This window comes from Molothrus ater, chromosome 3 (assembly GCF_012460135.2).
Source record: "Molothrus ater isolate BHLD 08-10-18 breed brown headed cowbird chromosome 3, BPBGC_Mater_1.1, whole genome shotgun sequence".
NCBI lineage: Eukaryota > Metazoa > Chordata > Aves > Passeriformes > Icteridae > Molothrus > Molothrus ater.
Genome location: NC_050480.2, coordinates 25,480,844 through 25,496,975, shown reverse-complemented (window position 1 = coordinate 25,496,975; position 16,132 = coordinate 25,480,844). Strand labels below are relative to the sequence as shown.

At 37.0% G+C, this 16,132-nt stretch overlaps 1 protein-coding gene across 2 annotated transcripts in view; it reads left to right on the top strand.

Annotated features, from left to right (window-relative positions):
- The window catches only part of THADA (THADA armadillo repeat containing), a 151,855-nt gene that overhangs the window by 37,304 nt on the left and 98,419 nt on the right, over positions 1-16,132 (top strand). For both annotated transcript variants that reach the window (XM_036381088.2, XM_054514429.1), the window contains exons 26-27: positions 12,743-12,832; positions 14,187-14,318. In XM_036381088.2, coding sequence (XP_036236981.1) covers positions 12,743-12,832; positions 14,187-14,318 — 222 coding nt within the window. The remainder of the gene's footprint in view (positions 1-12,742; positions 12,833-14,186; positions 14,319-16,132) is intronic.

Here is a 16,132-nt window from a genome sequence, read left to right as displayed (position 1 = left end):
TTCTTACAGAGGGTTTAGTTTAGATTTCATATACTTGATTTGGCAATACAATTTTCTTAAATGCTATGATAATTTAAAATCTACAAGACTTGGAATGTAATTCTAGCCAGATAAATTCAAAGTACTGAGGAAGGTTGGAAAGAAGTCTTTGCATTGTGCCCGTTGATAGTTGGTTACAGAAAGTGTGTTCTGCACAGACACATCATGGTGTGCTTTAGAGAAAATACCCCCCCTTTTCTGAGCCCTTCAAAGCACAGGTGTTTGTGTTGGTGCACTGAGACACTTCATATTGCTGTGCCTCCTGCATCCTGGCTTGCCTGGCTAAGGTGGGATCAGCTGTGAGCTGTCCCCCAGCCCCACTGCTGTTCAGAACCTGAACTGTGCCCTGGGATCTGCCCTCCACCCCGGCAGTGACTCAGGAGAGAGTCTCAGCTTCCAGGCACATCCTCCCTCTGCCTGCTCTGGCATCATAGAATGACATCAGTTAAAAGAGAACTGAAAGAACAGCTTGTTCCAATGCCCCTGCCAGGGAAAGGGGCACCTTCCACTAGACCAGATTGCTCAAATCCCTATCCAACCTGGCCTTGATCACTTTGAGGGACAGGACGTCCATAAATTCTCTAGGCAACCTGTTCCAGTGCTTCACAGTGAAGAATTCCTTCCTGATATCTGATCTAATCCTGCCCTCTGTCAGTGTAAAGCCACTCTCTCTTATCCTATTCCTACAGACCCTTATAAAAAGTTCCTCTGCAGCTCTCTTGGAGGCACCACCCCGAGGGGCCCATTGAAGACCTGAGTACTGTGCTTGGTTTAATGTGAATTGATTGAATGGGACTTTGGACAGCAAGGAGTTCTGTATGCCAATGACTTTTTTGATTAAATAGCTACTTCTTTTTTTCTTGTGCAGTCAATTTGCAATGTAGATTTGCTCATTCCATGCACTTTTGAAGAAGCTGGAGTGTAGTGTGTGCTTCATAGTTCTGTTTCTTTCATGGTCATTTCTTTTTTGTCTTAGTATTGCTACAGATTGCAAATCGTCTACAGTAGATTTTTGCTGTAGTTGATTGTAGTTTCCAGTGTCACATAAAAAATTAGGATGTCTTGATATGAATCTATATGTGTATTATGATAGTTAATGCAGACCTGAAAATGAAAATAACTTACATGTGCAGTTAGCTGAAATTAATTTTGAAATGAAATTTCTCATCATAGAGGAATTATTTTCTGTCCAAAGGAGTTACAGTAATAATAGTGGTACTTTCACATATATATATATGTATATGTCAGATATCTTTTTGGTCTGTAGTACAATGCTAATTTACTGCTCGTTAGTGAACAAGATACTTGTCATCAGATATTTAATAAGACTCTTCTTATCTAATTCTTGGTATTTCAGACTTTTTTTCTTTTAAATTCCCCCTTCCCCCCCCCCCATCTCAAAGGATAAGCATGATCAGGAATTGCCTTTGAGGCAGTTTGTCATTTGACTTAGAACAAGTTTCAGTCTTTATGGTAATAAAAAAGGATCATCCTGGTTTATGTGAAAATGAATTGTTTTGATTTGGAATGCAAATGTTGCAAAGTCCTTAGGAAGAGTGACCAGTGGCCTCAGGTATAGGCTGGGATTAAAAGAAAGAGTGAGAAGTGGGAAAATTCCCTCTGCTTCTCACCTTTGGTGGAGGAGGTTTCAAGAAGGAAAACTTCAACTCTTAAATTAAAAACCAGGATTTTAAGCAAGGCTGAGATGATACTGTGCAACCTGATGATTTTTACATTTCAAAACTAGTGTATATATGTATATATTTGCATCTTGGGAGGAGGGAATCTCCTATGTATTTATAGTGTAGTGAAGGGATAATGCATATGCAGGAAAATATTTTGTTGTCAACACAGATTTTCTGTGGAGTTAATACTCATGCTGCCTGGAATTGGAGTATGAATGCTGCCATGTTTTCAGTGTTGGTTTAGATCTGTTTGTAAAGAAAGAAAACTTTTCTTGCTGTCTACATTGTCTTTATTTTAATTTATAGCTGTCAATAGATGTTAATGACTTCAAACTCTGCAAGGGGGAAACTTATCTTTTAATTACAATAAGATGAAAACTATGTAGATGTTAACAGGTTATGAAGATGCCCTGCATGACTGCCCTCTGCTTTCCTTGTTTTTATTGCAAGTTGAGTGTTCAGCACTTCTCAGTAAGTGGTTGCTCGCACACTTGAAGGTCACTGAGTGAAATCAAATTAACTTCTAAAAACACTTAAGTTGGTCTATTTTATCTTCTAAATTATATGCTTTTTCTTTAATGTTAAGGTTTTTAAGACCATAAAGAATCACATTTAACGCTGTGAAAAGTTAGAGGAAATCACTAACAAGTGAATGCTCCCATGCAAACCTCACATTTCGTAATATTATTTCCTAAACTAAATCAATCTGATATTATCTTTCTTTTCTCTAAGCTCCTCTTGAGTTATAGCTTCAAATACATAGACTGCATTGTATGTACATGATTCCTGTTATGAATCCCACTCCTGTCAGGCTAACACTTCCAGGATTTCTAACTTTGCACCTGAAAAGTCTGTCTGACATCAAGGATGTTTTGTCAACCTTAACAGCAAGCTTGTTAGACATTTTCAGTGGGTCATGCTAAGCTCTGTAGGACTTTTGGGATGGGTCAGTGTTGCCCACAGAGGAGTGGCCAGTCCTGTTTTGCGGTAAGCCAAAAGAAACATCGGTGGTACTAACGTGGTCAGGCTGTAGTGGCACATCAGAGTGGTAAAATGGGATAGCTCTTAGGTGAGCGCCTGGAGGGGATGCTCACAGTGACTCCAGCCCTTAAATGCTCGGTGCCAGCATGGAGACACACCAGTGGCAAAGTTCCCATGTGCCAGCTGAGGACCAGCTCCATGTTAGGGGTGGTGACTGGGGCCGTGGCTCCAGGAAGGCTGAGCCTCTTGTGCTGGCTCCAGCAGGGATGTGCACGTATGGCTCCATTCACAGGACTGGCCTCTCTGAGCTCTATGCCTCTGGCCTGTGTGCTGGGCAAGGCTTGGGATTGCTGAGCTGGGATCCCATTCGTGATTCCCTAGCGGATTTTCTCTGGCAGCATTGGCCTGTTGCAGCTCTCCAGTTGGAATACTGTGTCACTGACAGTGGGGTTTTGTGAGGTGACTGAGCCATTTCAGTGCCTCTGGTGCTTTTCCTCTGGCTCCTTCTGTATCACTTTTTGCAGCCTGTTCCTTCCATGGCACCTCAGTTGTTCTGGTGAATGCTTTCAAAGTAGTTATTAAGGATTTGTTGCAGTACATTGCCTTGTGAGGGGGTTGTTTTTGTTAAGGAAAAAAAACCCCTTGCCCTTCTGTGTGCCAAAAATAGGCCACATTTATTTTGTTCAACTTTTTGTTTTTAATACTCAGTCTCTCTTTTTTTTATTGACTTTGACAGATTTAGAAGACTTAATCTTAGAAGTGTCTCAAGAAAACATGCAAAAGTTCAGGCTGACTCAGATAACCATTACGGCTTTTGCTGATTAATAGTTCAATAACAATATGCTTGTTTAAACATTTTTTTGAACAGGCTCCCTAAGTGCCTTTATAGCAAGAATAATGATGATAAGGTACTATTAACTTGTAAGTTGAAGGTAAAATTTATGAAAGTTTTGTGCAGAAACAGAAACAAACTGAAAACAAGCTCCTAAACAAATCTGTTTCCCTCTGTGTTATTTCCTTAATTACTCTGTTTGTTTTGCAGGTCTAAACTAAAACTCTAAAATCCCCTGTAGCAGAAAATTGGGATTTTTCTTCTCGAGGCTGAAGAAACTCCTGTCTGTATGATTTCTGCCGGTTTTAGGAGCACAGTGTGTGTCTTTCTATTTTTGATAAAATACCTGAAATCTACAGAACCATTTTTACTTCAAGATCTTACCTTGTCTATACAGAGTCAGAAAAGCAATAACCCACATAAATCGCAGTCACATTTCTGGGGCCTAAAACACAGTTAAATCATTGCTGTGCAAATGTGTATCTGTTCTCCTGAACAGGGAGTATCTTCATAACATCCTGTCTTAAGTCAGCACCAGAAAATAGAAAGATGAATGTGGTAAAATGACCTGAATGAGTTTACCCAAAGTGAGACATCCTTAAACTATATATGCTGGCCCAAGGTAACTCCAGTTCATTAATTTGCTTTAAATAAATTAGGGGCATAATGGTAATGTTTGTTTTAACAAGTGAGTAAAATTCATTCCATAAAACAAAAATCAGTGTAAACTAGCCACATGAGTAGGTAATTTAGTTTTTCCTGTAGTGATAAAAGTTTTCATTAGTATGAATGGAGGTAATTATTCTATTTTGATCTGTGCATATTATCCGTATCCCTTATTCATTAACTATGCTAAGTAAAAAGCAGCTACGCCTCACAGAATACCACCAGAGAGAAAGTGTGGATTATTGGAGCTGAAATTTACAATGCTAAATTTGTGGTAAGAGATTAAAGATAATAGTGTTATAGACAGTGGTTGAAAGTTTCTTGGAAACTTTCTAGATACATATATGCATATCTCTTAATTTTAGTTACATCTTTTTGTGTACATACATTTGTATGTACATATACTCATATGCACAGTTCAATGTCCTAAAAAAAAGTTTGTTAATAGTAATTATATGTAAAATAATTCAACTCAGTTTTAGATAGTTTTATATACATGCATATATATAAAGGTAATTTTGTCTATGTGTATCAAAGTTGAGTGGTGATTAATGTGTTGCTGTAGGTACGGGGTTGTATTTGTGATGCTGGGTTAAATGCCAGTCCCCTGTTTTTATTCTGAGCCCATTGTATGCATACTTCTTTATCTATCATCACAGCAAAAGTGTTCTTGTAGAAGTGCTCTTCACAAGTTACTTTATTGATCTGTGTGTTGCATAATTATTCCTCTTAAGTCACACTTTTCCTGATTTTTTTTTTTTTTTTGTTCTATGCAGGTGCTCTTTCCATTCCTGATCACACAAAGAGTGTAATAAATAGCAAAACAAGAGGTATAAAGAAACTTGTGCTTAAGAGATCAAAGCAAACCAGACTATGCAGTCCTTTAGAAATCTTGGCTAGCTCTCTTGTAAATAAAAGTGCCTCTAAAGCAGAGGGTATTTAACTGCTGTATTTATACAGGTTTTGATTGGCAGTTCAGTTATTAACCTCATAAAAAACACAGCAATGTAAACTAGTATGAATGTTTATTCTAGCACTTCTATCTGAAGGAAAATGAAAACCAAGATATAGTGGCATATTCTTAGTTCCTTTTAAGTATTTATTTTAGGTCTGTGTAGCATAAAAGACTGTTTTTTCAAGTCAGTGAACTTAAACTATTTTGCTTACTGTTCTGGGATTTAAGTGTTTTCTACTTACTAACAAAACAAATGTTGGATTTATTGAAGGTACAGAGTCACCACATCTTTATTAAAGGTCCAAACCCCACATATTTATGATGATGCTTCTTTCCCCTTCATAGTGTTTTCCATTTCATGCGGGGTAGAAATGAATCTGAATTCTTTTTTGTTACTGATTTGATGAGGTTGCAGGAAAGTTGTGCCTTTTTGTCACGGAAGAGGTGTCCTGTATCATGCTAGGTCTAGAAAAACAAGTATGCAATAATCTTCTGTATCCTTGCTCTTGGGCTTATTAGCCAATGCATTACACCAGTTGTTTTTTTTTTACCGTTGTTTTTTCCAGGCTTCATTGTGGCCTCCCACAAAATTACATGGCCATTTTGCCTTCTGAGGCAGCACTAAAATTCTCTTTTGCGTGTGAAATGTTTTATTGAAAGCAGTTTGTCATGAGTCCTGAAACAGTATGTGATTTCAGGAATTTAATTCTGAGGTATATTCTTTAAACAAAATTATCTGAGGCAAATTAAAATTTGTGTATAATCTCTATTTCTAAAGGAACTTGTGCTCTCCTATTGTCTGTCTGAGTAAAAATAGTGATGGTTCTGTAGTGGTCATCCAGAGGGACTGTTAATCAAGAGCTTTCATAAATATATACTACTTCTGAAATAAAATTTTAAGTGATTATTTTTATTTCTATGTTTCTCTATTGTACAATGTGGCAAAAATAATAGTTTGTGCTGAATTAAAGGCTAAGTTACTAACTTAGTCTTTAAGACTTAATAAAAACAAGAATTTTGTTCTGAGCAGGATCTATTGTTTACTGCACTTGCAGTGGCTTGTGATGGCCAGCAAATGCAGGAAGACAAGAAAAACATTGATCTTTTAAGAAGGCAGTGTTAAAACCATTATGGCAGAGTGGTAAGTGGCTAAGTGGAACCATACAAACTGTAGAGGGATCTCTCTGTCCTTGATTCCCATTGAGAGTATGAATGCTAGCAACACTACATCAGGTCAGTGATGTCTTTGGATGAGTTAAAACCTCCAAAGTTTCAAGGACATTTCATAACTATTCTGAGTAAGAGTGTTTCATTCCCCTGCACAATTTAAAACTTCCAGGCTATGATTTGTGACCATTGGTCCTTTCTGTAGTCTCTGCAGCTACTGCAAGAAGATTATTAGCTCTCTGCTCTTGATTCCTTCAAGTGGTAGTAGGCTGCTGTTAGATCTTCCCTGGACCTCCTCTTTGTCCAACAGAGCAAACCTGGCTCCTTCAGCTTCTTCTTACTGGGCATGTTCTGTAGGCCATGTCCATCTGAGCAGCTCTTTGCTGGACCCTCTCTTGTGTGTTCTGATCTCTTCTGGACTTGGCAACCCAGAATGTGATGGGGGATTCCATGTGCAGCCTCACTGATCTGCTTCTGCTTGTGTTCTAATGAACACATTCCCATGTGTGGTTTGCCCTGTGAGCAGTGAGGATGTGCCCTTGGCATCCACTCTAACCCATATATTTTTTCCCTTGGGGCTGTTGGTTTCTGACCCAGTTGGTTTTCACCCTGTGCTGATGCTCAGGATTATTCGTCCCAGGTGCAAAATCTGTAGTTTTGTGACTTGTTCTCCTTACTACCACTTTTGAATAATTTCAAATGTTCTCTATTTGCCTTTGTAGTTATATAATATTATACTGTTTTGCTGTGTTCTAAAATATAAGGTAGAATTACCCTTGGAGTCAAATATAGTAAATTCTTTTGAGTTTTGCTTCCCCTGTTGTTAGAACCTTTCTGTTTTCTGTACCTTTTGCTGTTGCTCGTCCTGTCACGGCACGCAGATAATTGGCATATAATTTAGTCCTATTAAAGGAGCAAAAAATTAATGTAATTCTTAAAGCATATCTGAAATTAGCTTTGGTCTTTACCATAACCTCAGCATACATCTATCTGTCATACATTTTTTCTTGGTGTTTTCTATGTAGTTAAAAAATAAAAAGGTTTCCCATTTATTTTGAGTTTATGCTTCTGAAATCTATCTTTGTTAGTAGGGAAATAGGTTTCCTATATTTTAAAACAGCATCCAGCTGTTTAATAAGTGATAAGGGTCGGGGAAAGAATACAAATGTTAAAATGGGCAACTAAAACCTAGTCTAATCAGGTGAGCCTAGTTAAGTTGCATTGTGGAATTTTTTCATAATTCAGCAATGTCAGAAGAAGCAAATATGAAAAATGTATATTGCCTACATAAATCTGTCATTTTGAATGACAGTTTTGCCAAAGTGTGTCTTGGTTTTCAAGTTCTTTCAGCAGCAGTTGTCCTTGCAGTGCCAGGACTATGCTGGGTTCTGTTTCTGCATTACTGCTCTTTAACATCAAGGATCATCTGACATGGGGTTAATGATTCCAATGTAAGGATTGTTACAACACAAGTAGGTTTTACAGGAGACAATTATAAGTATTTCTGTAATTTCATCAAAACTATATTCTTGGTCCTGATCTAAGTGTGCCTTGTCTATATTTTTTTCACAGTCCAGTTCTATTTTTTATTTTTAAATGCAGTATTATTTTTCCCTGTCAAATATCTGACCACGTATTTGTCAGCTGACATGACATGTTAGCAATATTTGTGTTTAGAAAGAACACCAGAAACCTTTGCTGCCCTCAGAAGACTGTCTCTAAATCTCACCTATGCTATACTCAAATATGAACATATTTGCTGCAGATGTTCTTTTACGTGTCAGTTACTAAAAACAGCCCACAAGGTTAGAAAGCTTCATTCTTCTGAAAAATAAATGAAAGAATGGAAGCAGGTAATCTCTGCCACGTCACAGTAAAATGATATGTGTGCCCCAGTGTCACAGCAGAATTTTAATCTCCTGGGGTGTTCTCTTAAGTGTGCAGCACACTTTTAAAAAGAACACTGCAACATCCATGGTTTTATTCTTAAAATTATTTTGAAAATGCAGTTAAACAATCCACCCACTTGTTATGTATAAAAGTGGAATATGTTGTTAGAAATTAATTAAATAAATATAGATGCTAGAGTTGTGTAGCATCAAGTTGCTACTGAAACAAACACAATGTTTAATCTCTGGAGATGTCAGTTTTTAGCAGCATTTATGAATTGGTTCTAGAAGTTAGATGTTATTGACATCTCCACAGGCACAGCACATGAAAACTTTAAGCACATGATTTTTGGCTTAATTTAAGCCACTCCAGGTTCTGTTCTGAAAAGTGATAAAGCCAAAGAACTGGTGCTAAATGAATGGAAGATCTGCTGTCACTCAAGAGTATAATAAGGGCTTCTGAGTTAGGTTATTTCAGAAAAAGTAAAACCAGTTTTTGCATCTTTTCTGAAGAAGCGTTATCAACACTCTAAACTGTGTATCATGCTTAATCCAGACCTTCCCTTGAAGTCTTACAGACTTACAGTCTGCTTTGAGTTTTCTTTTTTTTAATATTTACCCCTAGCACTAGTTGGTTTTCTCTAACTTAGCTGTGATTCAGTTGTTTTCCAAGTGCTTATTGCTAGCTAGTAAAATTCTCTCCTTCCTATCATCATATGCCTTCAAAGTAACTTCTTCCCAGTTGATGGGACGTCTATATTTGGTGAAAGCTTTTTCTTCCCCCCCACTTTTGCCTGCTCCAGAATCTATTTAAGAGAAAGAGTTTGACTCAAGGGCACACAGACAAGTGTTAGGAGTGGTGGGTGTAGCCTGATTCTGTATGACATGGTACAGAAGGTACTTCTGTATAACTGTTTCTTGTTAAGGAACATCTTTTTGGGTGGGGAGAACTGAATGAAAATGGCAAAGAAACTATTGTATGTCTCTGTAAATAAACATTCTTTTTTCAGTCAGGTCTTCTGAGTGCTAAACCATGACTGCTGTGTCTAGCCATCAAAATGAAACCTTTTGTGAATGGGTTGTACTCTGTCATCTGGCTTTTGTGCAGAATTGCTTACGTGAAAAAACATTATATTGTTAAACTGGAAACTCTGTGAGAGGTAAATACTGCATCTTCTTAAATACTGCAGTATTCTGCATGTATACAGTTCTTCAGATTATTTTTGCAAGTGAATTTAATGGGATGTAAGTGCTTCCATTAGTTTCTCTCTCAGCCTTTCTACATTAGGCATAATTTTAATTATGTACTTGAATGACATTTAACATTTGGGAAGAGGGATTTTATTGTAAGCATCATCAACCCATTGATAACTTTTCTGTTTCATTACTCTACTTCCTCTCTCAGTAAATAACCTTCCACCAGTTCATTGTTTGGGTCTCAGCAATCCTGTTTGAAAATCTGGATTGTGAAATTGTGCTTCTTAGAGTTACTAAAAGGAAAAAAGAAAATACTATTATCAAGTCTGTGGTTGAACATACTGTTGAAGATGATCTCTGAAGCAATATAAAAATAGTTCCAGCTGGACATGGGGTAAAATAGTAGTTTCTTAAGGCTCTTCTCAGTTACTTCTCTTATAAACACATTTTAGGAGGAGTAGGTATAAAATCTTGTGATCTGCAGAATGTTTCGTTTGAGAATTTAATTATGGTAGCTCTGTTGCCAAAAATCTGTGTTTGAACTAGGTCAGTGACTAATGGGAAGGTAGATATCTGTATTTTTAATTTAAACCTATTGTTCCCTGTCAGATCTGTCATAGAATAGGAAGAAAAAGTTTGTTTCATGAAGACTGTTGGCAGTGGCTTCTGTGTTGTTTTAGTCCACATTTACTTGATATGTTCTTCTATAGCTATGTCAAGGATTTGTCTTCTTTTAAAGATATGGATAGCTTATTCCCTGTGAACCTAACTCACATTGTGTGCATATGTACATGCATGCATGCTAGTGATAGAATAGATTCATGGGACATATCTCAAAGTGCTAATATTTATTTTTTAAAGGAGTATGGTTTTTGATGAAATGAATATAAAATATGTGGCTTAGTGTCATGAGCAGTTTTGAAGAGCAGAACCATTATACTTTTTGTTGTTCCAGTCTCAATTACAGTACACAAATAGTTGTGTGTACATCTTTCCAGGAGCAAAAAGCATGGTCAGCATTAAAAAGTAAAACAACTAAATTCCTGTGTTCCATACTGTCTAGCTGTTTTGCTTCCTGCATATTCCCAGTTGTGCATCTCCTTGCCTTGACATCCCCAAGCAGTGGATTCACACTTAAATTAATGCCTTGTATTTTGAGCACACTTTTTAATTTTGCAGCACTTCTGATAATGTGTAGTGTTTCTTGTTTTCCCTCTGAACTGGAGGCCCTTTAACAGTCTACTCAGACAGTTGTGTCTCCTTTTTTCTGAAAATGCCTGTGGGCATCTTCTCTGCAGATACTGCCTGTCAGTGGTTTTGATTAGGCTGCCTTCTCCTATCAATAAACTCTGGAGCAGTAAAGCAAGTAGGAGGTTATGTAGGTTATGTAAGTTACTCACTTCAGTAGTTATAATTTTCTTTTCCTGTCAAAGAGATTTATGAAACCATGCTAATTGCAAAGAATTTTTAGGCTTTGTAAAAATATTCAGTTCCATTATTTAATATTGATTCAAATGTGGCTGCTGGATTTTTAATACATTAAAAATGAACCTGTTTAAAAGTAGTTGTGCTATTTGGATGTAGTTTTCTCATAAATTTCTAAGCAGTGGACATTCATTCCATAGGAAGCTTGACCCCAATTCTGCTTTTGCTTTTTGTACTCTGTAGCACAGGAGATGGAGACATCATGGCATTTTTGGATAGAACTTTTTCTTTTTAAATACTGAGTTCTTAATGTTTTACATAGGAGAATTCAATAGGATGGGCTGTTTGACCTGATAGATCTTAGGTTTTGTGCTGTCTGGCTTTGCATCTCCCGTTTGCTTCATACTTGATGTGCAAATAAATTGAAGTAGTTTTGAGGATACTGTTAGAAAAAATTGCCTGGATGTCTTCTGCTAAATAACCAATTATTATCAATATTGATGTCTTTAAACTGTTCTCATTAGCCTTCAATTAAAAAAATGACATGGAAACATTAAAACTGAATTAGTATAATCTGAAATCTTCTTTGTAGCTATAACAGCTACTGCAGATTTCATGCTTTTAGTTCTAGCAGTTCACTATATTGTATATATATTCACAGAATTTTTCTTAAGTGCCTTGGGAAAGTTTCCTGTCCCTCTTTGAACATTTGTTTCCACCTAACAGTCTGGTTTTGCTGTGTTTATTCTGTGGCCTGTGGCTAAGGCATGTTATGTTAGCTGAGTGCTGGAAGGAGCTGTGCTGATGTTTGCCATGTGCTCGTTTACTCGTGCATGATTTTTTTTTTTGTCTGCTTATTTTTATGCACATTCAGTCTTGCCATCTCATTGTGTTATTTTTCCAAACCTGGATCTGTCTGCTTATTGGAAGCTTTGCATTGGAGTCATGCTAAGATGGAACATTTATCTTGGTTCATCTTGTGGCAAGCAAACTCTGCAGTTGGCTTTGTTTTTCTAAATGATGGCCTTTCATTTATTTATTTTTAAAGGAAGTCTTTCTAATCTGCATACCATCTATGTCTAATTAGAGCTTCCCCCACAGTAACAATCAAGTGGTTCTCACTTCGATGATGCTGAGTGGTTTCATGTAAACTGTGAAGCCATCCTTTATCTGATGAAAAGATTGTAAAACAAATACAGAAGATTTTTACTTACATCTTTTTAGCTTGGATTGATTTGCTGTTGTTGCAGCAATAACTGTGCCACCTTACTGGTTCTGGCTAGGGGTGAGTTCCTGAGGTGTTTGTACATTGCTCTGTTTTGAATATGCTTGCTCCATCTAAGGAAGCAGAAATGTGCCCTGCTGTGTGCTGGAAGCAGCACTGTGGAAGGAGGGCTAATGGAAGCTCAGACTCTTCTGACACTGCATTTTACAAATCTTCCGTGAATTACTATTATGAGGTGCTTTTTAGTATCAGCAAGCTATCTGTTAGTACATGTCTGCTAAGTGTATTCTGTTAGCTATTTAGGACATGAGCCATGCTGAAGCAAAGTGTCATCTTCTCTTGTTCAACCAGAATATTGTTAAAATACTGTCAGAATTTAAACGGTTGTATCTTTCTTTTGGTGTGTTTAAGGGGCTAAGATCCCTTTTTCCCAGAAAGGCCTGATCAGTTTAGCTGACAAAGTGTCAGTGAGCACACAGAGACAGTCACTTAACTTGTGTAAACTACACTTATCACTATTTTTCATGAAAGTATTATACCTTATTTGAGAGTTCATTGTGTGTATGTGGTTCTTCTGCCTCTCCAGCTTCACATCAGAAATACAACAAATAAACTGATATTTTGAGTGTAATTAATTACTGCAGAATGTTAATTATGACTCCTCTTCATTTATTTCTGCAGAATGACGGGAAGGGAGTTTTTCTCTCGGTTTCCAAGCCTTTATCCTTTCCTTCTCAAGCAGTTAGAGGTTGTAACCAGCACTTTGAACAGGTAAGATGATGTCTGAGAAAGCTTTGAGATACAAAGTGAAGTGAAAAGGTTAAACTGAGTTGTGTGGCATATACACCCTAGTGCCATTTTATACATCAGTGCTTCTTGAAATGATACAGTTCTAATGTTTTTGCTAAGACTTTTTTCTTTTAACTTTGGCACATTGCATTAAGTCTCTGAAGATTGAGCTACTGTTGACTAATTAAGAGTTACTGTGTTCTTAGGATCAGATGTTAAGGAACTTATGTTTTTCAGGGAAACAGAGCCCGGGTATTTGAGTGTCTCACATTTAACAATGAGGTTTCTCAGCATGTTTAAGTGATATGGGGTCATAGGCCTCAAGTAACACCACATGAACACTTTCCAGCCTGTGGCACACTGACTCTGGGGAAGGTCCTTGATCTTGTTTTAAAGACTCCACAAATGGTGGCTGAGAGCTACAATTTGATCAATGCAGATGATACCATTTGGGATGACGCTGTTACCTCCAGGTTCACGAACTTTTAACATAAACCAGTGCTGGCTTTGTTTTTTCTTGAAATGCTGTGATATAAACTGTGGATATTAAGCAGCTGATTTATGGGTGAGGTTCAGCTGACTGTTTAATGGGCCTAGGAAGCAGGAGTTTCACCAGTCATTCCATGTTTTGCAGTCTCTGCTCTAGGAAAAGAGGCTGTGTATTTTCTGCACAGCAATCCACTCTATCTGATGTTACAAAAGGTGACAGTGTCATCACTGGCAAATTTTGGGAAGTTTTTCAGTTGAAAAAGATTGAAAACTGCTGTCTGAAATGTTGGTCATGAATGCTTTTTCAATGTGGATTAAGACTTGTATCTTATTAGTTGTTAAATAAATCAAAAAGTATTGATTTTAACTTGGTTTTCTGGTTGATTTACTATGTGAATAGGGGACCCTTGGTGTCAATGACAAGAACTATTCTTTAGTAAAACATGTTATTTACTAAACACATTTCCTTTCAAACTGATAAAAGTACTTTTTTTAAACCACCTTTTTGTAACTCAGATCTCTGTTTCCTGGTTCACAGAGAAACCTTATCTGCAGGCTTTTAATGTTATTTAAAAATGAAGGCAGCTCACCACATTTGGGAATAAAAGAGACTTGGAATAATGTGGGAAAGTGAAGGCAGTACAGCCATGAGTGTCTTCATTGGAGGGGTCCCTTGCAGAAGAGCTGGATGCCATATTTGATCCCAGCAGGGTTTGCACTCCCATGCAATGATCAGCCTAGGATAACTCCTTGAACCAGAAGCCTCTTTTGTGGGAAAGAGGCTCAAGTTTAGCATCAAGGAGGATGCTTTTTTTTCACCAAATGCTTCTCACACCTTTTCATTTAGTGAAACTGAAGAGTTGAAAATCCATCCAAGCCTATTTCTTTTGCTCTTAATCCTGGGAAGACTGTATCCATCTCCAATGGATGGCTCTCACTCAGCTCTCAGCATAGCACCATTTGTCCCCTTTATTATAAGGTAAGGTGATTTTGTAGTGGTTTCTTATGTGATGGGAGTTCTTTCTTGAATCTTCAGAATTTTTTTAATAAATGCCTTTTTAAGCTTCTCTTCAGTTTAGTCCTCAAAGGAAAAATTGGTTTTCATTAGTTGTACAACATTAGTTGTACAATTAGTTGTACTTTCCTATATATTTATTGATTTGGACAATTAGAAAGAATATTGACTTATGTAAATTATTGTATGACTTGTTTGAAAATCTTCATCTGCAAATGCTGTGTTATGGCATTGCTGCTGCCACTGAGAGGGTAGATGAAAACTGATGAGCTTGACAGATTTTAGTAATGCAAGATTTGCCATACAAGCTTCTGATGGGTTTTTTTCAGTCCTGCAGAATAATTGTTTGCAACACATAAATGTAATGTCTAATACATAGATTTGTAGACGTGTGTATGTATCTCTTTCCATATCCATCCATGAATATACCTAGCTAGATAAAGATATGGATCTGTCCTTTATCTAATGTGTTTCTAAGATGACTTTGCAAATATTTATACAGTGTAACTTTCATTTATATGGTGGTTACAAGAAGATATTCAGCAGACATTTTGCTACTCTGTATGCCTCCTGTTTGGGATTAGGAGCCTCAAAAGGGAGTCAGAGCTGTGGTGGGTAGGGGGAAATGAGCATCACCAGTATTTGAGAGGAAGTCCTGCTATCTGTGTGAAAGCTTCAGTGCAGTAGGGTGAGAAACTTCCATGCTTAATCTTGCTCATCTAGTAGTGAAACAAGACAAGATTGTTATCCTAAGATATTTCAGTTTTTTTGAACTACTGTTCGTTAGAAAATAGCATCTCTGTCTGCTTCTTTTTCACAGCAGATGTGATGTATCTCTTGCCTTCTATGATTTTTTATGAATTTTCAATAATAAATGCTAATTACCTTTTTTTCTGAAAGGAAAAAACCTGTAGTAGCAGTTTTGAAATACACTGTATTTAACAATAAAATGTGTTTGGCTTTCTGCTGTATCTGAATCCTAAATGCTTTTTTCGGGAAACATTTAAAATTATTTGTTACATCAGTAATTGGCTCTGTTTTGATGCCTTTATTAATGCACTGGAGAATGCTTGTTTGTGTTTTTTAATGCAGTCTTTCAGCATAATTTTGGTTATTGCTAATAGATTAACTTTTGATAAGCTTTTGGTTACAACTTTTTAGTTTTGTCTTTGTTTCTGTTATGACCACTACTTTTTGCAAGGAATATACACCAGCCAAATAACTTTGCACAGTTACCTAGCTTATTGTCTTGAGGTTATTTAAATTCATTCAGAAGATTTGAGGGGAGAAGCCAAATAAAATCTTTAAGCTAAGAACGTGGAATATTTAAGAGTACTGTTGGACCTACTTTCCTTTAAATGCATTCCTAAAGAAGAATGATGTGGCAGATAAAGATGCTGTATTCTGCATTTCCTTTCCATTGATTTTGGTAGTAAATGCTGGGGACGCAGGGGTAAAACTAGCATAAAATTACTACATATTTGTGACAAAAAGTTGTAGGTGGGTGTACAGATGAGCCTTTTCTGTCTCCTTACTTAGCAAATATTGAAATTTTTATGGTTGCCCAGGGACAATACCAAGGATTCTGCAGAGGTAAATGTATGTGTGATGTAGCTCAGTGTGCTGTTACTGGCTGTATTTCTGTCTGTTCTTACACCCTTGTTCTTTGAATGCTGTGAGTGTTTTCAGTTCATTTTGACTGCATTTGATTTATCTTGGTAAAACAAATAAGTTGCTATTTCCTCTTCTATTTCCCTTTCTATTTTTCATTCTGTTGT